Source organism: Cornus florida, unplaced genomic scaffold (genome assembly GCF_030987335.1).
Source record: "Cornus florida cultivar Cherokee Brave unplaced genomic scaffold, ASM3098733v1 CherokeeBrave_3.0.0_Hap2_Chr02, whole genome shotgun sequence".
Lineage (NCBI taxonomy): Eukaryota > Viridiplantae > Streptophyta > Magnoliopsida > Cornales > Cornaceae > Cornus > Cornus florida.
In genome coordinates, this window is record NW_026775572.1 from 46075631 (window position 1) to 46098794 (window position 23164).

Genomic DNA, 23164 nt, shown 5'->3' on the forward strand with positions numbered 1-23164 from the left:
GTCAAACAAACAATTAAATAATTGAAAATTCAATTAAAAGAATAAATTAAATAACAGGACTATCATTTTGAAATTAGGGGTATTACAAGCACCTAAACAATGGTATGAAAAATTTGACAAAGTGTTGTTGTCAAATGGTTTTAAAATTAATGAGTGTGATAAATGTGTTTATGTGAAAAACACTCAAAATGGATATGTCATTGTGTGCGTATATGTGGATGATATGCTAATAATTGATAGTAATGATGTTATAATCAAAACTACTAAAAAGATGTTGACCAAAAATTTCGATACGAAAGATTTAGGCATAGCTGATGTCATACTAGGAATCAAGATTTCTAGAACATCAGATGGTCTAGTGTTATCTCAATCTCACTATATTGAGAAAATATTAGAAATGTTTAATAAGGAAGATAATAGTCTTGTAAAGATTCCTATTGATGTAAATCTTCATTTAGTGAAAAATACTGGCCCAAGCATATCACAACTTGAGTATTCTCGCATTATAGGAAGCTTAATGTATTTGATGAATTGCACACGACTAGACATAACATACTCAGTTAATAAATTGAGTAGGCATACAAGTAATCCAGGAAAGAACCATTGGACTGCAATAATCAGGGTTCTAAGGTATTTAAGATATATCATAAGTTATGGATTACATTATTCTAGATATCCAGTAGTAGTTGAATGATACAGTGATGCTAATTGGATATCAAATACGAAGGATTCTATATCCACAAGTGGCTATGTCTTTACTATTGGAGGAGGTGCCATATCTTGGAAATCTTCAAAACAAACTTGTATTGCCAGATCCATTATGGAATTTGAATTTATTGCTTTGGATAAAGCTGGTGAAGAAGCAAAGGGCTTCGTAATTTCTTAGAAGATATTCCAAATAGGCCTAAACCTGTGCTCGTTATATGTATACATTGCGATAGTCAATCAGCAATTGGAAGGATACAAAGTAATATGTATAACGCTAAGTCTCGACATATACGTCAACGACATAATACCGTTAGACAATTGCTCTCAAGTGGGATATTCTCAATAGATTATATCAGGTCAAAAGATAATTTAGCAGATCCATTTACAAAATATTTAACAAGAGAGCAAGTGTATAGTTCATCGAGAGGAATGGGACTAAACCCGAAAGCTAATGAGTCATCTTAATGGAAACCCAACCTAGTTAACTGGAGATCCCAAGATCTAGGTTCAAAGGGACAACAGAAATTCTGAATGGCTCACCAGAAGCACTGAGAAGATTTAATTTTCTACCCATTTCTATGATGAGACAGTGCTACCTACAGCAATGAGTAGGATAAGCTATGCTTTTAATGACTCTTATACCTTGAAAATTCAAGTGGGGTATAGTAGGATACTTTTAATAAGAAGTTACCTATATGAATGTGAAGTGGGGCCGCTTCTATAAAAGCGTATAAGGCTAAGTTTTCTAAAGCGCTCATGAAATACCAGGAGTTGTTCAGGGCCATTTGAATACAACCGTGAGAACCGAGTTTGTGTAAGATGGAACTGTGTGTTTGCTATTGTCTTGGTTTACATCAATGGTTGAATAGTTCAAGACATCATGTTCATTGATTAGCTAGTAAATCCGATAGTAATACACTAGGGAAGGTTCAAGGCCAAAAGCTACCTATCCCGATATAGTAACTTTCCAATAATACTCTCTCTAGTGTCTGTATCTTTTTCATTTGTATTTTACGCAAATTTCCATTTATGTGGGGGATTGTTGGAAACGGGGGCATTAAAAACATAAACTTTGGATGAGATTTGTAATAGATTCCGCTAAGAATTTTTTGCGGATCTCTAGAACGAGCGCGTTTCTCTCCGCAATGAGATGAATGTGGTATATTTACTTTCTCAAATCCGTTTATTGGTGAATAAGAAATTAGCTCAAAAGTGTAGTGTTTTGATAAGCCTAAATGGGTATGCAAAATATGGGAAGTGTTTGTCCCACATGGAAAATATGTTGAAACCAATTGAAATTTAAATAAGCCAAATTTGGGATTTGGGCTTGGGCTAGGGCTTGGGCTTGGGCTTGGGCTTGGGCTTGGGCCTAGGCCTAATTGTAAAGTCCGATTATTCTTTTTACTAAATGAAATTTTGGATTGGCCTTTCTTTTTGGGTTGAGCTTATTTAAATAGGTGATTGATTTTTGAATTTAAATTAAAAGTTAGTTTTTTTTTTTAAAGGGTTGAATATAGTTTTTTTTTTTTTAAAGGGTTGCATCTATTTCCAAAGAGTTACATCTATTTTTCAAAGAGTTGCATCTGTTTCTAAAAGGATTCAACTTGTGATGAACCAACATGACCCATGGTTGCACCCATACCCAAAAAGGCACATTGTTTCCTATAAATACCCCCCTTTAGGGTTATTTACAAACACACCAAAATTCAGAGAATTCTTTTCTTCTTCTGAATTTTCTTCTTCCTCCTTCTCTCTTTAGTCTGTGGGTTCGAGCCTTAGTCAGTCACTCCGAGTCCGAGTCCGAGTTCGAGTCAGATAGTACTACATTAAGCCGGTTTGCCTATTCCTTTGGTCTGCAGTACTACTACCAAAGGTAGACAAGTCGTTGTATCTTGGGAGATAAACGCCACTGAGTCCGTTAGCACCATAACGGGACAAATCTATCTTAAGGATATAGAATAAAATTCTAGCCTCGACTTTTAATCAGGTTCCTTTATTTATAATTTTTATTTTATTTTATTAAATTATATATTATAAGTAATTACTCACCGGATCTAGTGTTTTCGGTGATCTCCAGCCCTTTGATGGAGTCTCACAGCGCCGGACTCCGCCGTGTTCTGGTGCTTGCCTTCTGCATCACCGGCATTTGGTCAACTTCTATATACCAAGGAGTTCTTCAAGAGACCGTGTAATTTTCCTTTTCCATTAGTTTCAATTGTTCAAACCATGGTTGTCAAAATCGCGATTCTGAGTCATAGAATCGCACGATTCTACGACTCAGAACTCAAAATCGAGTCAAATCGCAGCAGAATCGTTCAATTAGTAGAATCGGGGGTAGAATCGGTAGAATCGGTAGAATCGGGGGTAGAATCGTAGAATCGGAGGTAGAATCGTACGATTCTACACGATTCTACCGATTCTACGAAATTGGTTGTTTGGGCCTCTATTTTTGGGCTTTCTTTTATTTTTTGGTTGGTTTCTTCTGGGCTACAAAATAAAAGAGGCCTGGCCCAAATGTAGTATACAAAGTTAAATATTTATTCTATAAAATATAATTATTTTTCATTAGTGGCAGAAAAAGAAATATATATATGTATATATATCAATTATTTTTACCATGCATGTTGATGTTTCATAATATATTTTTGTGTTTAATTATAAAAAATTAAAATGATCAATTATATCTCAAGGATGCATACTCATGACTAACAGGTTTAGGCAAATTTTGGTTTCATTTGACTAATTTTTTTTGAAGGCTTATCATATATATTAAAAATTAAAAGTAATTTAAAAGCTTAAAAGACTTGCCGAATATGCCAGCCAATGTATAATCTTGTAGTCTAAACTGATAATATAATGAGATCAAGTTAACGCGTGGTTCATATTTTGTTGTGCTAACTCTTGATTAATTTCATACTTGTGACTAATAAAGTCACATACACCGTAACACTTGGATTGGTAGACAAAAAGGTCTTTTTATTTCTTCAGTTTTCGAAAAAAAAAATTTGCATAGAGTTAAAAAAAAAAAAAAAAAAAAAGGTTTACTTTTGATATGTAATTTTATTTTCTAACTTTGGAGATGGATGGGTTAAGATTTGAGATTTGTAAATTCATGTTATTTTGAGTTAAATTCTCTTTTATTTATATTCGGACTTTGAAATATTGTTAGGATTTGAGATTTGTGAACTCATGGATATGTAATATTGTGTGTTTTGACCTCATTTTTGTTATATTTTACAGATCTTATTGTTTAAGAAGTTAGTTTCAATTGTTTTTCACAATTTGGTAGAATCTTACGATTCACGATCCGATTCTACGATTCCGATTCTACGGAGCCCAAAACGATTCTGCCTAGAATCCCGATTTTAACAACCTTGGTTCAAACCGACACGTCTTATTCTTTCATATATAAATATTATATTTTTACATAATATTTAAATAAATAGTACTATATAATATATGGTATACTTGGACCATATTTTGGAAAACAAACCCTTCCTTAGTGAGTAAACATGTTTATGCATTTAATGTTAAAAGTTAGGTCACTACGTAGGCGCTCTCTCTCTCTCAAGCTCTTAATTGAATTGCACAGGGTATTGGTTCCTTTTATACCCCTAATTATACCTCAAGATACTGAAAAATCTTATGAACTTTCAGTTTTGCGTTAAACCCCCTTGTATTTTTCTATATTTTACAAATTACCCCTTCTGTTAGATTGTCATTTTAACCTTCTAACCTTTTGCAAAAAACCAACCCATTGAACAGCTTTTGAGTAAAAAACCCTTGTCACCTTTCATAATTGTGCAAAATGCCCCTAAAGTCAGATGGCCTTTTAAGTCTTCATTAATTTATAATATAAATTTACCAGTAAGTCCTACTTTTTTCTATTTTATATGTAGATATACATATTTGTCGATGTGTTGAATTTCATGATCAACCTTTCAATATCTAGAGTGATAAAAAGATGAATAAGAAAAAACAATGCTAACATCCTGGGCCGCTAAATTAAAAAAGATTATTATTATTATTATTATTTTGTCGCATTAGTTATATTGTGATATTATATTTTTGTGACTAAGACAACAACATATAATTTTGTTTTAGTATTTTTTTTTTTTTTTTGTATTTTTCTTTCTTGTCAACATTTTGAATTCATGAATTAGCAAGGGATGCTCATTCAGTTATCACAAATGCTACATGACAAGTTAGAAAACTCTACCAGCAAACAGACGAACAATGGATTTAGAAGACTCTTTCAATGGTTTGTAGTAATTAAAATAGTAAGAGGCAATACTCAATTTTTAAAGAACAATTTACGTAACTGTAGTTTGAACTCCCAAGAATAAAATTATCTACGCTCTCAAACAATTTACCAAGCAAGCCGAAAATTCCTTGCTTTGATCATGGATATATGAGGGTTATAGAGGATGAAACCAAAAGTACAAACATCAACAAATAAATCATTTTGAAGACAAAACAAGAAGATTCCTTGTTATTCGTCTTATCTTAGATACATTTAAAGAATGTGGAAGTCCATCTTTATGGGAGAAAAATTCCTTGGACCAGTTGTACAGTGCAACGAGCACATCGGACCGTTCATTACTATGCGTGCAATACACGCACGGGCACGTGTTTTCCACGGACGGTTCGGATGCGCCCTTCGGCCGTTGCACTGTGCAATGGGCAGAAGGAGGTTTTTCTCATCCATGGGATCATAGATGACATTTTTTATTTTTATTTTTTTTTGGTGGTAAGAAATCAATCATATCCCACCAGTGTTAATGACCTTCAAAAACAATTTGCCTTCCTTTAGATATCTAAAACTCACTCAAAATTTTTAAAAGTGAGCTCTAAGGATTTTTACTGTTCACCATAACAATCAAATGGCCCAATAATAAGTGGATGCAATAAATGCTGTTTCAGGACATTGCTTGAAATCAAATCCAGAAATCCATTACCTAATTCTTCTATCTGCTTTTCAGATATATTGCAGCACTCTACCCCTAGACCTGCCACAGTTTCAACATGAGAAACACAGTCATCTTTCATAGGTAAGTGTCGAAATTCCAAGTCATTGCAAAAATTTAAATTATAAATTTTTTAAACAATAAGCCAAGCACAAGACTCGCTAATACAAAGACTTGGAGTCAAGTATTTGCCAAAAATAAATAAATAAGACGAAGAAGAAGACTTGGAGTCAAGTTCTAACCCAAAAAAATAGACTTGGAATGAAGTTCATATATGCCAGAATACAATAGTTATGGGTCAACCCCAGCTCTATTTTAAAACCACCACCTGCTACAATAGTTCTTCACTTCGTCTTCCCTTGTTGCCTAAATATGAGGTTTCCTCTATTCCCATGGTTTTTCTTGATCACCACAGACTCGATCTTTATCACTCCAGTATACGCCCAATGTTTAGACCATCACAAAACTTTGTTGCTCCAGTTAAAGAATAGCCTCATATTCAACTCTGCATATTCAACCAAGCTGGTGCTCTGGAACCATAAAATGGATTGTTGCGAGTGGAGTGGTGTAACGTGCGACAATATGGGTCGTGTTATTGGTCTCGACTTAAGCGATGAATCAATCTCTGGCGGAATCCACAACTCAAGTAGCCTTTTCAATCTCAAGTATCTTCAAAGTCTGAATCTTGCTAAAAACAGCTTCGGCTCTTGGCAAATTTCATCTGGGTTTGAGAAGCTAACTAGTTTGACATATATGAATTTGTCATATGCAGACTTGACAGGACAATTTCCTATTGGGATTTCACGTTTGACAAGGTTGGTCTCTCTGGATTTCTCTGGGAATTACTACTTAAAACTTGGCAACTCAAATCTAAAATTGCTTGTTCAGAATCTCACGGAGCTCACAGTACTCCGTCTTGATGGTGTAAATATATCGTCCAAGGGAGAGGAATGGTGCCAAGCCATATCTTCTTCACTCCCTAATCTGCGAGTCTTGAGCTTGTCTTCCTGTGATCTCTCAGGTCCTCGTTGTTCTTCCCTTGAGAATCTCCGATCCCTTTCGGTGATCGATCTGAGTCAAAACAATTTGTAGGGAACATTTCCGGAAAACATCTTCCATGTGCCAACTCTACATAAACTTGACTTATCAGACAATAAATTACTTCAGGGTTCTTTTCCAGAATTTTTCCAGAATGGATCTCTCCAGACCTTAATTCTTAGCCACACAAATTTTTCTGGGATATTACCAAATTCTATTGGTAATCTTCAGATGTTGTCCACGATAGATGTTCAGAATTGCAACTTAACTGGAGCAATCCCAAGTTCAATGGCAAACCTTACTCAACTTGTTTATTTGGATTTGTCATACAATATGTTTATTGAATCTTGTTATGATTAATTTAAGTCAAAATTCACTCAATGGAAGCATTCCGTCATCTCTTTTAGAACTCCCATCGCTGAAAAAAATTTATCTCGGGTTTAACCAATTTGATGGTCAAGTTGATGAATTTTCTAATGCTTCCTCCTCTCTACTAGAGGTCATCAATCTGAGTAGTAACAATTTACAGGGGGCAATACCCATGTCTTTCTTTGAGCTCAGAAGGCTTATTGGTCTTATGATCAATTCCAACAACTTTAGTGGCCCAATACAACTGGAAAAGTTTTATAGACCACTGTCTCTCTCTATCCTTGACCTTTCAGACAACCAAATTGAAGGGAAAATACCAAACTGGATTTGGGAAGTTGGGAATGGAAGTCTCCTTTACTTGAATCTCTCTCACAATCTCTTGGTTGATTTGCAAGAACCGCATGTTTTACACCCCAACCTTCTTTTCCTTGACCTACACTCTAACCTGCTCTGTGGAAAAATCCCAATACCAGGAGAATCAGCTCAATACATTGACTTCTCAAGTAATAATTTCAGCTCTTCTATCCCTCCTACTATTGGTAGTCTCCTCACCTATGCCACTTTCTTCTCTCTTTGGAAACATTGGAATAATCGTTTAATAGCATCATTGGAAACATTCCTCAATCAGTATGCAATATGAGAGACCTTCACGTTCTAGATTTGTCTAATAATCGTTTGAGTGGCACAATACCATCATGTTTGATCCAAAGGAGTACTAGTACTCTTGGAGTACTGAATCTGCGAAATAACAGACTTAGTGGAAATGTTTTGACTGTATTTCCAAACTATTGTAATCTACAAACTCTGGATCTCAGTGGCAATCGTTTGGAAGGGCAGATTCCAAAATCATTGTCAAATTGTAGAAGGTTGGAGGTTTTAAACCTTGGCAATAACATGGTAAGTGATAGATTTCCGTGCTTTTTGGAGAACATATCAAGCCTACATGTTTTAGTTTTGCGCTCTAATAGGTTCCAAGGTGACATTAATTGCCAAGGGGAAAATAATCAAAGCTGGTGGAATCTTCAGATCATGGACCTAGCTTCAAACAACTTTGGCGGCGCTCTATCGTCAGGCTTCTTCTCCAATTGGAAGGCAATGATGATTGACAATGATAATGCACAACCAAAGTTAGATAATCTGGGTTATCCGCTTGATGATATACGTGGATACCGCTATTCAGATCGAGTGAATGTCATCTACAAAGGGAGAGAGGTGGAGCTGGTGAAAGTTTTAACTATTTTTACCTCCATTGATTTGTCAAGCAATAGATTTGAAGGGAAAATACCAGATACTGTTGGGAATCTCAAATCGCTTGTTCTTCTCAACTTATCGTACAATGACCTCCAAGACTCAATTCCAACATCATTAGGAAACTTGAAGAAGCTCGAATCACTTGATCTTTCGCGAAACAAGTTGACCGGGATGATCCCAACACAACTTGCAAGTCTTACATTTCTTTCGGTTTTGAATGTGTCATACAATCTTTTGGTTGGAAGAATTCCGACAGGTTCTCAGTTTCAAACATTCTCAGAAGCATCATTTCTAGGGAATCCAGGACTATGCGGCTTCGCTTTGAACACGAGTTGCAGTGATACTAAAGTTGCACCAAATTTCGAAGATGGGCATTCAACCTCGGAGTCGGAGGTCTACCTAAGTGCAGCATTGGGATTTATTGTGGGCTTAGGAATTATCATCTGGCCACTTGTGTTCTGTAGAAGATGGAGACGATGGTACTACAAACATGTGGATCGAGTGTTTCTAAGAAGAATAATACAGAGAAGAGTGTACAGAAATTCAATTCGACAGCTTTAGTTGGTGAAGAGAAGTGAATAAAGTGAAGTGCTTGTGATAAAGTTCAAGTCTTGGCTTGAGTCATTCCAGTGGATGGAGAGTAAGATCAACTATCAATGCATGTGGTAAGCTTTCAATTCATTGTTTAATAGCATAAAGGTATTTAATTGTTGTTGTTTTCATATAGATATATATTGCACTATCTAATAATTGCCGAGATATTTGAGATGTTAATCCTATTACATATAGTTTATTTTCAGATTTGTTGCAATTTGTTTCATATAATCCCTAAAATGCACTCTTGCTTTATAATAGCCTTATAGGGTTTGAAGTTTGAACTGCTTGCAGGGCTGTTCAATTCAATGGGAGTAGGAATTTCTTTTTCTTTCTTTCTTTCCTTTTTTGGTGGTTGTTTAGGTAAAGCATCAAACACTTATTAATCTGAATTCACAAGGTAGCTATAAAAGGAAAAAGGAAAAGGAATCAAAGATATGAAAATGAAATGTTGATGATCTGAAATCATTTTGAAGCGTGAATTCTCTACCGTATGACGCGAAGTTGTATGATAGGTGACTCACATAGGTGGTTATATGGTAAAAACCTATGCTCCTAAATTTTAATTGTAGATTTTCTTCTTTAATCTCTTGCCATATGGGTTGGGTTTAATTTTATATTTGTGTTTTGAGATTGGGGCGTCTTGCAGATGGGTATGTTGCTTTATGGATGTTGGGTCATCAATTACTTTGTAACACACACACACACACACACGTGTGTTTGTGTGTATATATATACGAACCCAACAACACTCCTGAGCAACAGACTCATTTACCATGTTGCTGGGTTCATTTCTCACAAGCACTTTGTAATTATACAATATACTATAATGATTGTCTTTAAATATGTATTACACTATATATTTTTCTTGGATGTGTAGTGGAACTCTCATTTTCATTTTCATTTTCATTGTCACTCCTAAATTTAAATATATAGTCTATTTGATGGAAATTGCAACTTTAGCATATAGGTATGAAAAATTGAGGTAAAAAGAATGGACAAATTGGTTCTAAAATTAATAGACAAAACTATTAATTTAAATATAGAGTCTATTTGATGGAAATTGCAACTTTAGCACATAGGTAGGAGAAATTGAGGTAAAAAGAATGGACAAATTGGTTCTAAAATTAATAGACAAAACTATTAACTGTTACTTTTCCCATTGAAAAACAACTACTGATAGCGATTTGGTGTTGTTCGCGCAAGCTCGCGTGCTCAATTATATTTTTCAAAATTTTAGAATGAAAGGTAGAAATACTTTTAATGGGCAGGAATTGGGTACTTGAAATTATAATGGGCTGGACTGAAATATGGAATGGGCTTGGGTTTTGATTTTAAAGTGAATAAAATTTTGGATTATCTTGGGCTTGATTAAAGATGACTAAATAGTCAACTGGGCTAATCTAATATTTCATGGACTCAAAGGACATTATATATATATATATATATATATATATATATATTCCCTTAATCAAAGGAGGAGTGGAACATAGAGATGTTTGAACTCGGTTTGTTTAATAAACCGGAGCATACACTAAATTTTTTACTTTTTGTTTTACTTAGTTTGGTACTCTTACACCCATGCTTTTACCGAGCTTTGAACCTCTAACTTTCTTTTAAAAAGTAGGGACTTGGTACCGTTGAGCCACTGACTCATTGATACTAAATCTTGAATCTTTCATATATACCTTTAATTACCCTTGGTACATTAGATATAAAATTTAGACTCAAACTTCATATTTACCCTTACAAAATTCAAAATAAAATTGAATTTAAAAATACATTTATTAATGTTTTTTTATAAAATAATTAATCTTTTGCACTACAATCTTGTATTTTACACGAGAGTTTTTGAATTGAATTTAAATTAAATTAATTATTATTTAAACTCATAATGCAATATTAGTAACTAAAACTTAAAGGAATATATAACAAAATAGATTTACATATCAATTCTTAAATAAATTTATAATTACATATTGTACTTCAATTTACTAAGGGTATACATGGAAAATGTAGTGGTTTAGAACTTAAATAGAAATAGAAAAACTCAAAAGTAGAACTTATTGGTACTAAAGAAATTTTTTTTTGGACAATTTGTCATTAGAAAAGTAGGACTTGATAGTAATTATTTCAAATTACTATAGTTAAAATCAATTTCACCACCAGGGATACTTCGGTAATTTTACATTACAAGTTAAGGGTAACCGGATTGCCATTTAATAGGAGAAGATTTTTATAATTTCTACGGAGAGGTTATTTGGGTCAACAATAGGGGGTTATTTGTGTCATCTCTCAGGTCCTCTTTGTTCTTCCCTTGGGAATCTCTGATCCCTTTCGGTGATCAATCCGAGTGAGAACAATTTGTCTTCCCCAATTTCAAATTTCTTTGCAAACTTCACAAAATTGACAGAACTATATCTCATTGATTCTAATTTGCAAGAACATTTCCGGAAAACATCTTCCACGTACCAATCTTACGTACACTTGCCGTAGGGGTCAATGAATTACTTCCAAGATGGATCTCTTCAGATCTGATTCTTCGGTACACAAATTTTTCCGGTGATAGTGATGATGAAGAAGAAAGAAAAATTACACTTTAGTCTTTTTAACATTGACGCAAGTAAAAGTGTTCACGATAAACACGTTACTTTGAATTCACAAAAAAATATAATTTAGCGAAATCTAATATATTATTTGATAATTAAACCGATTCTGATTTCTTTATTATATATATTTATAATGAAAGAAAGCCCTAGTCCACTAACTGCAACTTGAATCCTTATAACATAAAGAAACCTAATCCAGGAATTATACTAATATCCGAAAATAAGCCTAAAAAATAAAATTTCTTATAAAAATTCTAAAAAAGTAGAGAAAGAAACTTAATAAAATAAAATTACTAAATATAAAATATGAATGCAATTCAAGTTCATTTAGATATCGAACAAAAATTCTAAAATATTTGAGAGGCTTCTTTTGGACCGAAAATGCCCCGTTTTAAGGCCATGAAAGATGGTATTTCGCCGAAAAGTATATTACGTCACGGCATAGTAGTGAGTTTTGTTTATTGGGTCGTTTTCAGTAAAAAAAACTCTCATGTCGTGTTAAAAATGCACATTTCGGGATCAGCCCAAAAAATTTGTCAACATGTCCATTTCGCCCCCTGGCGGTCCAAATAGGTCATAAAAGCTTCAGCCATCAATTTGCTATGCCAGGGCATATAAATCCCAACAGGGTCATCAATTGCTTTGTAACACACACACACACACACACGTGTGTGTGTATATATATATATATATATATATATATATATGAACCCAACAACACTCCTGAGCAACAGACTTGTCTTCCCCAATTTCAAATTTCTTTGCAAACTTCACCAAATTGACAGAATTATATCTCATGGATTCTAATTTGCAAGAACATTTCCGGAAAACATCTTCCACGTACCAACCCTACGTACACTTGCTGTAGGGGTCAATGAATTACTTCCAAGATGGATCGCTTCAGACCAAATTGATAGTGTTTGTTGGCCGTTTTCAATAAAAAAAAAATATATAACTCTCATGTCTTGTTAAAAACGCACACTTTGGGATCAGCCCAAAAAATCTGTCAACATGCCCGTTTCACCCCTTAGCGGTCCAAACAGGTCATAAAAGCTTGAGCAATCAATTCTACATCAAACATTCAAGTCTTTACTTGTTCCTCCAAAATTGAATGTTCAACAATTTTTAGAATGTATAAAGAGTTAGACACTCTATATACATATCATATGAATATTTTTTCCTCCTAAACCATGGACAAAATATTGTGAGTTTGAACTTGATTTTTCTTACGCCATGCAAGAAAGAAGGAACAGGTGTAATGAAACTCTTATTTTCAATTTCATAGTCATTCTTAAATTTAAGGGTAAATTATAATGACACCTATGAGCTTTTGCATTGTCAATATATATAATTTATGTTTAGAGTAATCTTTGCCACGGCCTAACTATTTTCTTTTTATCACTTCAGTCAAATAATAGTCTTGATTCGCTCGTGAGGAATGTAATTAAGAAAAGAAAAATGAGTTTTTTCAAATCAATAATTTTTGTTTGACAACTTTTTTTCTTGACCAAGTTTTTTTATAAAAATTATAAAAGTTTCATTCATTTGTATTCATGGTCCGACTGTTTGGACCCATTTATGCTTTATAGTCCGAATCCATTTGGCTATGAGACGTCGATATTTTTCTTTGCGCGGTAAAAATACAGTAAAAAGTCTTCCCCGATTTTCGCTCCCTAGTTTCCTCTTCGTTCTTTCTGTCTCCTCATCTAGTTCATCCATCTTTGTCTGTCCGGTTCTTTGTATTTTCCTTATCTAGTTAATATCGCCAAAAAGCATATTACGTTTTCAGTAAAAAAAGAAAAAGAAAAAAACACTCATGTCGTGTTAAAAATGCACACTTCAAGATCAGTCCAAAAAATCTGTCAACATACCCATTTCACCCCTAGCAGTCCAAACAGGTTATAAAAGTTTCAACAATCAATTGAATATTCAAACATTCAGGTCCTTACTTGCTCCTCCGAAATTGAATATTCGATAATTTTTAAAATGTATAAAGAATTATACACTCTACTTACATACAATGGGGATATTTTTTCCTCGTGACCCAAGGACAAAATATTGTGAGCTTGAACTTGATTTTTCTTAGGCCATGCAAGAAAGAAACAGGGTAATGGAACTCTTATTTTCAATTTCATTGTCATTCTTAAATTTAAGGGTAAATTATAATGACATTTGTGAGCTTTTGCATTGTCAATATATATACAGTAAAACTCCTTCCCGATTTTCGCTCCCTAGGTTCCTCTTCGTTCTTTCTCTCTCCTCCTCTAGTTCATCCATCTTTCTCTCTTCGATTTGGCAAATTCTAATGGGAATCTCTTATGCTGGATGTTTATGGAAAGATGGGTCATTTTTTAACTAAAATTTTAAGCCTTTAAATTTGGATGAGATAAGAGAAAAGACTAGGGTTTGGTGAGTTTAATTGCAGCACCGTGCGTGATATCTGCTTGCTTCTGGGTTTGAATCGTAAGTAACGGAATCGTTTTGGGCTCCGTAGAATCGGATCGTGATCGTGAAGTGGGGCCGCTTCTATAAAAGCTTATAAGGCTAAGTTTTCTAAAGCGCTCATGAAATACCAGGAGTTGTTCAGGGCCATATGAATACAACCGTGAGAACCGAGTTTGTGTAAGATGGAACTGTGTGTTTGCTATTGTCTTGGTTTACATCAATGGTTGAATAGTTCAAGACATCATGTTCATTGATTAGCTAGTAAATCCGATAGTAATACACTAGGGAAGGTTCAAGGCCAAAAGCTACCTATCCGGATATAGTAACTTTCCAATAATACTCTCTCTAGTGTCTGTATCTTTTTCATTTGTATTTTACGCAAATTTCCATTTATGTGGGGGATTGTTGGAAACGGGGGCATTAAAAACATAAACTTTGGATGAGATTTGGAATAGATTCCGCTAAGAATTTTTTGCGGATCTCTAGAACGAGCGCGTTTCTCTCCGCAAGGAGATGAATGTGGTATATTTACTTTCTCAAATCCGTTTATGGGTGAATAAGAAATTAGCTCAAAAGTGTAGTGTTTTGATAAGCCTAAATGGGTATGCAAAATATGGGAAGTGTTTGTCCCACATGGAAAATATGTTGAAACCAATTGAAATTTAAATAAGCCAAATTTGGGATTTGGGCTTGGGCTTGGGCTTGGGCTTGGGCTTGGGCCTAGGCCTAATTGTAAAGTCCGATTATTCTTTTTACTAAATGAAATTTTGGATTGGCCTTTCTTTTTGGGTTGAGCTTATTTAAATAGGTGAATGATTTTTGAATTTAAATTAAAAGTTAGTTTTTTTTTTTAAAGGGTTGAATATAGTTTTTTTTTTTTAAAAGGGTTGCATCTATTTCCAAAGAGTTACATCTATTTTCCAAAGAGTTGCATCTGTTTCTAAAGGGATTCAACTTGTGATGAACCAACATGACCCATGGTTGCACCCATACCCAAAAAGGCACATTGTTTCCTATAAATACCCCCCTTTAGGGTTATTTACAAACACACCAAAATTCAGAGAATTCTTTTCTTCTTCTGAATTTTCTTCTTCCTCCTTCTCTCTTTAGTCTGTGGGTTCGAGCCTTAGTCAGTCACTCCGAGTCCGAGTCCGAGTTCGAGTCAGAGAGTACTACATTAAGCCGGTTTGCCTATTCCTTTGGTCTGCAGTACTACTACCAAAGGTAGACAAGTCGTTGTATCTTGGGAGATAAACGCCACTGAGTCCGTTAGCACCATAACGGGACAAATCTATCTTAAGGATATAGAATAAAATTCTAGCCTCGACTTTTAATCAGGGTCCTTTATTTATAATTTTTATTTTATTTTATTAAACTATATATTATAAGTAATTACTCACCGGATCTGGTGTTTTCGGTGATCTCCAGCCCTTTGATGGAGTCTCACAGCGCCGGACTCCGCCGTGTTCTGGTGCTTGCCTTCTGCATCACCGGCATTTGGTCAACTTATATATACCAAGGAGTTCTTCAAGAGACCGTGTAATTTTCCTTTTCCATTAGTTTCAATTGTTCAAACCATGGTTGTCAAAATCGCGATTCTGAGTCATAGAGTCGCACGATTCTACGACTCAGAACTCAAAATCGAGTCAAATCGCAGCAGAATCGTTCAATTAGTAGAATCGGGGGTAGAATCGGTAGAATCGGGGGTAGAATCGTAGAATCGGAGGTAGAATCATACGATTCTACACGATTCTACCGATTCTACGAAATTGGTTGTTTGGGCTTTATTTTTGGGCTTTCTTTTATTTTTTGGTTGGTTTCTTCTGGGCTACAAAATAAAAGAGGCCTGGCCCAAATGTAGTATACAAAGTTAAATATTTATTCTATAAAATATAAATTATTTTTCATTAGTGGCAGAAAAAGAAATATATATATGTATATATATCAATTATTTTTACCATGCATGTTGATGTTTCATAATATATTTTTGTGTTTAATTATAAAAAATTAAAATGATCAATTATATCTCAAGGATGCATACTCGTGACTAACAGGTTTAGGCAAATTTTGGTTTCATTTGACTAATTTTTTTTGAAGGCTTATCATATATATTAAAAATTAAAAGTAATTTAAAAGCTTAAAAGACTTGCCGAATATGCCAGCCAATGTATAATCTTGTAGTCTAAACTGATAATATAATGAGGTCAAGTTAACGCGTGGTTCATATTTTGTTGTGCTAACTCTTGATTAATTTCATACTTGTGACTAATAAAGTCACATACACTGTAACACTTGGATTGGTAGACAAAAAGGTCTTTTTATTTCTTCAGTTTTCGAAAAAAAAAATTTGCATAGAGTTAAAAAAAAAAAAAAAAAAAAAGGTTTACTTTTGATATGTAATTTTATTTTCTAACTTTGGAGATGGATGGGTTAAGATTTGAGATTTGTAAATTCATGTTATTTTGAGTTAAATTCTCTTTTATTTATATTCGGACTTTGAAATATTGTTAGGATTTGAGATTTGTGAACTCATGGATATGTAATATTGTGTGTTTTGACCTCATTTTTGTTATATTTTACAGATCTTATTGTTTAAGAAGTTAGTTTCAATTGTTTTTCACAATTTGGTAGAATCTTACGATTCACGATCCGATTCTACGATTCCGATTCTACGGAGCCCAAAACGATTCTGCCTAGAATCCCGATTTTAACAACCTTGGTTCAAACCGACACGTCTTCTTCTTTCATATATAAATATTATATTTTTACATAATATTTAAATAAATAGTACTATATAATATATGGTATACTTGGACCATATTTTGGAAAACAAACCCTTCCTTAGTGAGTAAACATGTTTATGCATTTAATGTTAAAAGTTAGGTCACTACGTAGGCGCTCTCTCTCTCTCAAGCTCTTAATTGAATTGCACAGGGTATTGGTTCCTTTTATACCCCTAATTATACCTCAAGATACTGAAAAATCTTATGAACTTTCAGTTTTGCGTTAAACCCCCTTGTATTTTTCTATATTTTACAAATTACCCCTTCTGTTAGATTGTCATTTTAACCTTCTAACCTTTTGCAAAAAACCAACCCATTGAACAGCTTTTGAGTAAAAAACCCTTGTCACCTTTCATAATTGTGCAAAATGCCCCTAAAGTCAGATGGCCTTTTAAGTCTTCATTAATTTATAATATAAATTTACCAGTAAGTCCTACTTTTTTCTATTTTATATGTAGATATACATATTTCTCTATGTGTTGAATTTCATGATCAACCTTTCAATATCTAGAGTGATAAAAAGATGAATAAGAAAAAACAATGCTAACATCCTGGGCCGCTAAATTAAAAAAGATTATTATTATTATTATTATTATTTTGTCGCATTAGTTATATTGTGATATTATATTTTTGTGACTAAGACAACAACATATAATTTTGTTTTAGTATTTTTTTTTCTTTTTGTATTTTTCTTTCTTGTCAACATTTTGAATTCATGAATTAGCAAGGGATGCTCATTCAGTTATCACAAATGCTACATGACAAGTTAGAAAACTCTACCAGCAAACAGACGAACAATGGATTTAGAAGACTCTTTCAATGGTTTGTAGTAATTAAAATAGTAAGAGGCAATACTCAATTTTTAAAGAACAATTTACGTAACTGTAGTTTGAACTCCCAAGAATAAAATTATCTACGCTCTCAAACAATTTACCAAGCAAGCCGAAAATTCCTTGCTTTGATCATGGATATATGAGGGTTATAGAGGATGAAACCAAAAGTACAAACATCAACAAATAAATCATTTTGAAGACAAAACAAGAAGATTCCTTGTTATTCGTCTTATCTTAGATACATTTAAAGAATGTGGAAGTCCATCTTTATGGGAGAAAAATTCCTTGGGCCAGTTGTACAGTGCAACGAGCACATCGGACCGTTTATTACTATGCGTGCAATACACGCACGGGCACGTATTTTCCACGGACGGTTCGGATGCGCCCTTCGGCCGTTGCACTGTGCAATGGGCAGAAGGAGGTTTTTCTCATCCATGGGATCATAGATGACATTTTTTTTTTTTGATGGTAAGAAATCAATCATATCCCACCAGTGTTAATGACCTTCAAAAACAATTTGCCTTCCTTTAGATATCTAAAACTCACTCAAAATTTTTAAAAGTGAGCTCTAAGGATTTTTACTGTTCACCATAACAATCAAATGGCCCAATAATAAGTGGATGCAATAAATGCTGTTTCAGGACATTGCTTGAAATCAAATCCAGAAATCCATTACCTAATTCTTCTATCTGCTTTTCAGATATATTGCAGCACTCTACCCCTAGACCTGCCACAGTTTCAACATGAGAAACACAGTCATCTTTCATAGGTAAGTGTCGAAATTACAAGTCATTGCAAAAATTTAAATTCTAAATTTTTTAAACAATAAGCCAAGCACAAGACTCGCTAATACAAAGACTTGGAGTCAAGTATTTGCCAAAAATAAATAAATAAGACGAAGAAGAAGACTTGGAGTCAAGTTCTAACCCAAAAAAATAGACTTGGAATGATGTTCATATATGCCAGAATACAATAGTTATGGGTCAACCCCAGCTCTATTTTAAAACCACCCCCTGCTACAATAGTTCTTCACTTCGTCTTCCCTTGTTGCCTAAATATGAGGTTTCCTCTATTCCCATGGTTTTTCTTGATCACCACACACTCGATCTTTATCACTCCAGTATACGCCCAATGTTTAGACCATCACAAAACTTTGTTGCTCCAGTTAAAGAATAGCCTCATATTCAACTCTGCATATTCAACCAAGCTGGTGCTCTGGAACCATAATATGGATTGTTGCGAGTGGAGTGGTGTAACGTGCAACAATATGGGTCGTGTTATTGGTCTCGACTTAAGCGATGAATCAATCTCTGGCGGAATCCACAACTCAAGTAGCCTTTTCAATCTCAAGTATCTTCAAAGTCTGAATCTTGCTAAAAACAGCTTCGGCTCTTGGCAAATTTCATCTGGGTTTGAGAAGCTAACTAGTTTGACATATATGAATTTGTCATATGCAGACTTGACAGGACAATTTCCTATTGGGATTTCAGGTTTGACAAGGTTGGTCTCTCTGGATTTCTCTGGGAATTACTACTTAAAACTTGGCAACTCAAATCTAAAATTACTTGTTCAGAATCTCACGGAGCTCACAGAACTCCGTCTTGATGGTGTAAATATATCGTCCAAGGGAGAGGAATGGTGCCAAGCCATATCTTCTTCACTCCCTAATCTGCGAGTCTTGAGCTTGTCTTTCTGTGATCTCTCAGGTCCTCTTTGTTCTTCCCTTGAGAATCTCCGATCCCTTTCGGTGATCGATCTGAGTCATAACAATTTGTCCGCCCCAGTTCCAAATTTCTTTGCAAACTTCACCAATTTGACAGAATTACTTCTCTGGTATTCTAATTTGCAGGGAACATTTCCGGAAAACATCTTCCATGTGCCAACTCTACATAAACTTGACTTATCAGCCAATGAATTACTTCAGGGTTCTTTTCCAGAATTTTTCCAGAATGGATCTCTCCAGACCTTAATTCTTAGACACACAAATTTTTCTGGGATATTACCAAATTCTATTGGTAATCTTCAGATGTTGTCCACGATAGATGTTCAGAATTGCAACTTAACTGGAGCAATCCCAAGTTCAATGGAAAACCTTACTCAACTTGTTTATTTGGATTTGTCATACAATATGTTTATTGGTCCAACCCCATCATTTTCAAAGAACCTCTCCTACATAGACTTATCCCATAATCATTTAACGGGTACAGTTCCTTCCACCCACTTTGAAGGCCTATTGAATCTTGTTATGATTAATTTAAGTCAAAATTCACTCAATGGAAGCATTCCGTCATCTCTTTTAGAACTCCCATCGCTGAAAAAATTTGATGGTCAAGTTGATGAATTTTCTAATGCTTCCTCCTCTCTACTAGAGGTCATCAATCTGAGTAGTAACAATTTACAGGGGGCAATACCCATGTCTTTCTTTGAGCTCAGAAGGCTTATTCGTCTTATGATCAATTCCAACAACTTTAGTGGCCCAATACAACTGGAAAAGTTTTATAGACCACTGTCTCTCTGTATCCTTGACCTTTCAGACAACCAAATTGAAGGGAAAATACCAAACTGGATTTGGGAAGTTGGGAATGGAAGTCTCCTTTACTTGAATCTCTCTCACAATCTCTTGGTTGATTTGCAAGAACCGCATGTTTTACACCCCAACCTTCTTTTCCTTGACCTACACTCTAACCTGCTCTCTGGAAAAATCCCAATACCAGGAGAATCAGCTCAATACATTGACTTCTCAAGTAATAATTTCAGCTCTTCTATCCCTCCTACTATTGGTAGTCTCCTCACCTATGCCTCTTTCTTCTCTCTTTCAAATAATAGCGTCATTGGAAACATTCCTCAATCGGTATGCAATATGAGATACCTTCAAGTTCTAGATTTGTCTAATAATCGTTTGAGTGGCACAATACCATCATGTTTGATCCAAAGGAGTACTAGTACTCTTGGAGTACTGAATCTGCGAAATAACAGACTTAGTGGAAATGTTTTGACTGTATTTCCAAACTATTGTAATCTACAAACTCTGGATCTCAGTGGCAATCGTTTGGAAGGGCAGATTCCAAAATCATTGTCAAATTGTAGAAGGTTGGAGGTTTTAAACCTTGGCAATAACATGGTAAGTGATAGATTTCCGTGCTTTTTGGAGAACATATCAAGCCTACATGTTTTAGTTTTGCGCTCTAATAGGTTCCAAGGTGACATTAATTGCTTCAAACAACTTTGGCGGCACTCTATCGTCAGGCTTCTTCTCAAATTGGAAGGCAATGATGATTGACAATGATAATGCACAACCAATGTTTGATAATCTGGGTTATCTCTACTTTTCTGAATATACTGCTGGACACTACTATTCAGATCGAGTGAATGTCATCTATAAAGGGATAGAGGTGGAGCTGGTGAAAGTTTTTACTATTTTTACCTCCATTGATTTTTCAAACAATAGATTTGAAGGGAAAATACCAGATACTGTTGGGAATCTCAAATCGCTTGTTCTTCTCAACTTATCGTACAATGACCTCCAAGACTCAATTCCAACATCATTAGGAAACTTGAAGAAGCTCGAATCACTTGATCTTTCACGAAACAAGTTGACCGGGATGATCCCAACACAACTTGCAAGTCTTACATTTCTTTCGGTTTTGAATGTGTCATACAATCTTTTGGTTGGCAATGATGATCGAGTGAATGTTTCACCCCTTAGCGGTCCAAACAGGTCATAAAAGCTTGAGCAATCAATTCTACATCAAACATTCAAGTCTTTACTTGTTCCTCCAAAATTGAATGTTCAACAATTTTTAGAATGTATAAAGAGTTAGACACTCTATATACATATCATATGAATATTTTTTCCTCCTAAACCATGGACAAAATATTGTGAGTTTGAACTTGATTTTTCTTACGCCATGCAAGAAAGAAGGAACAGGTGTAATGAAACTCTTATTTTCAATTTCATAGTCATTCTTAAATTTAAGGGTAAATTATAATGACACCTATGAGCTTTTGCATTGTCAATATATATAATTTATGTTTAGAGTAATCTTTGCCACGGCCTAACTATTTTCTTTTTATCACTTCAGTCAAATAATAGTCTTGATTCGCTCGTGAGGAATGTAATTAAGAAAAGAAAAATGAGTTTTTTCAAATCAATAATTTTTGTTTGACAACTTTTTTTCTTGACCAAGTTTTTTTATAAAAATTATAAAAGTTTCATTCATTTGTATTCATGGTCCGACTGTTTGGACCCATTTATGCTTTATAGTCCGAATCCATTTGGCTATGAGACGTCGATATTTTTCTTTGCGCGGTAAAAATACAGTAATAAGTCTTCCCCGATTTTCGCTCCCTAGTTTCCTCTTCGTTCTTTCTGTCTCCTCATCTAGTTCATCCATCTTTGTCTGTCCGGTTCTCTGTATTTTCCTTATCTAGTTAATATCGCCAAAAAGCATATTACGTTTTCAGTAAAAAAAGAAAAAGAAAAAAACACTCATGTCGTGTTAAAAATGCACACTTCAAGATCAGTCCAAAAAATCTGTCAACATACCCATTTCACCCCTAGCAGTCCAAACAGGTTATAAAAGTTTCAACAATCAATTGAATATTCAAACATTCAGGTCCTTACTTGCTCCTCCGAAATTGAATATTCGATAATTTTTAAAATGTATAAAGAATTATACACTCTACTTACATACAATGGGGATATTTTTTCCTCGTGACCCAAGGACAAAATATTGTGAGCTTGAACTTGATTTTTCTTAGGCCATGCAAGAAAGAAACAGGGTAATGGAACTCTTATTTTCAATTTCATTGTCATTCTTAAATTTAAGGGTAAATTATAATGACATCTGTGAGCTTTTGCATTGTCAATATATATACAGTAAAACTCCTTCCCGATTTTCGCTCCCTAGGTTCCTCTTCGTTCTTTCTCTCTCCTCCTCTAGTTCATCCATCTTTCTCTCTTCGATTTGGCAAATTCTAATGGGAATCTCTTATGCTGGATGTTTATGGAAAGATGGGTCATTTTTTAACTAAAATTTTAAGCCTTTAAATTTGGATGAGATAAGAGAAAAGACTAGGGTTTGGTGAGTTTAATTGCAGCACCGTGCGTGATATCTGCTTGCTTGTGTTAGGGTTTTTTACTGAATTGAAGTTCGTTGCTATGAACCAGGTACGTTTACTTTAATAAATTCCATACTATGATTTGTATGGTTTTTTTTTTTTTTTTTAAATAAAGTTCCAATAAATTCAATTATAATAAAATAATTGAATTTTGATTGGAATAATTTATGAATTTCCCAAAACTCTTGGCAATTTCTATGATTATTTGGATTTGATTCATTCTGCCTTATCCATAACAACCACCCTCTGAATACCACCAAGCAAACTGTATATCTAACTAAGAGAGAACCCGAAACATTGCTATTGTCGCAATTCCATGCTTAGGTGATATATACAACAACCACCCTTTGGAGTGCAGAAGAGATTACAATCAGGATGAATAAACAACTCCAAATAAAACAATATGTTGAATGGAGTTAATTAATTTGTGTCCTTGTTAGAAAAAG

General features: G+C 34.4%; 1 protein-coding gene and 1 pseudogene across 1 annotated transcript; both read left to right on the top strand.

Moving 5' to 3' along the window:
* The first annotated feature begins 6047 nt into the window (after positions 1-6047).
* Positions 6048-9280, top strand: LOC132296178 (receptor-like protein 7; annotated as a pseudogene).
* A 9343-nt stretch (positions 9281-18623) lies between these two features.
* Positions 18624-21322, top strand: LOC132296179 (receptor-like protein 7). Its single transcript, XM_059794400.1, has 2 exons — positions 18624-20797; positions 20844-21322. The coding sequence occupies exons 1-2, from the start codon at positions 18655-18657 to the stop codon at positions 21320-21322; spliced, it is 2622 nt and encodes an 873-aa protein (XP_059650383.1). The 5' UTR covers positions 18624-18654.
* Positions 21323-23164: the final 1842 nt, after the last annotated feature.

What these genes read in the sequence shown, in the direction of transcription:
- LOC132296179 (XM_059794400.1), top strand. Translation starts at nt 18,655, where the DNA reads ATGAGGTTTCCTCTATTCCCATGGTTTTTCTTGATCACCACACACTCG. An exon ending in GCGCTCTAATAGGTTCCAAG is followed by an intron (nt 20,798 to 20,843) that starts GTGACATTAATT and finishes CTCTATCGTCAG; the next exon opens with GCTTCTTCTCAAATTGGAAG.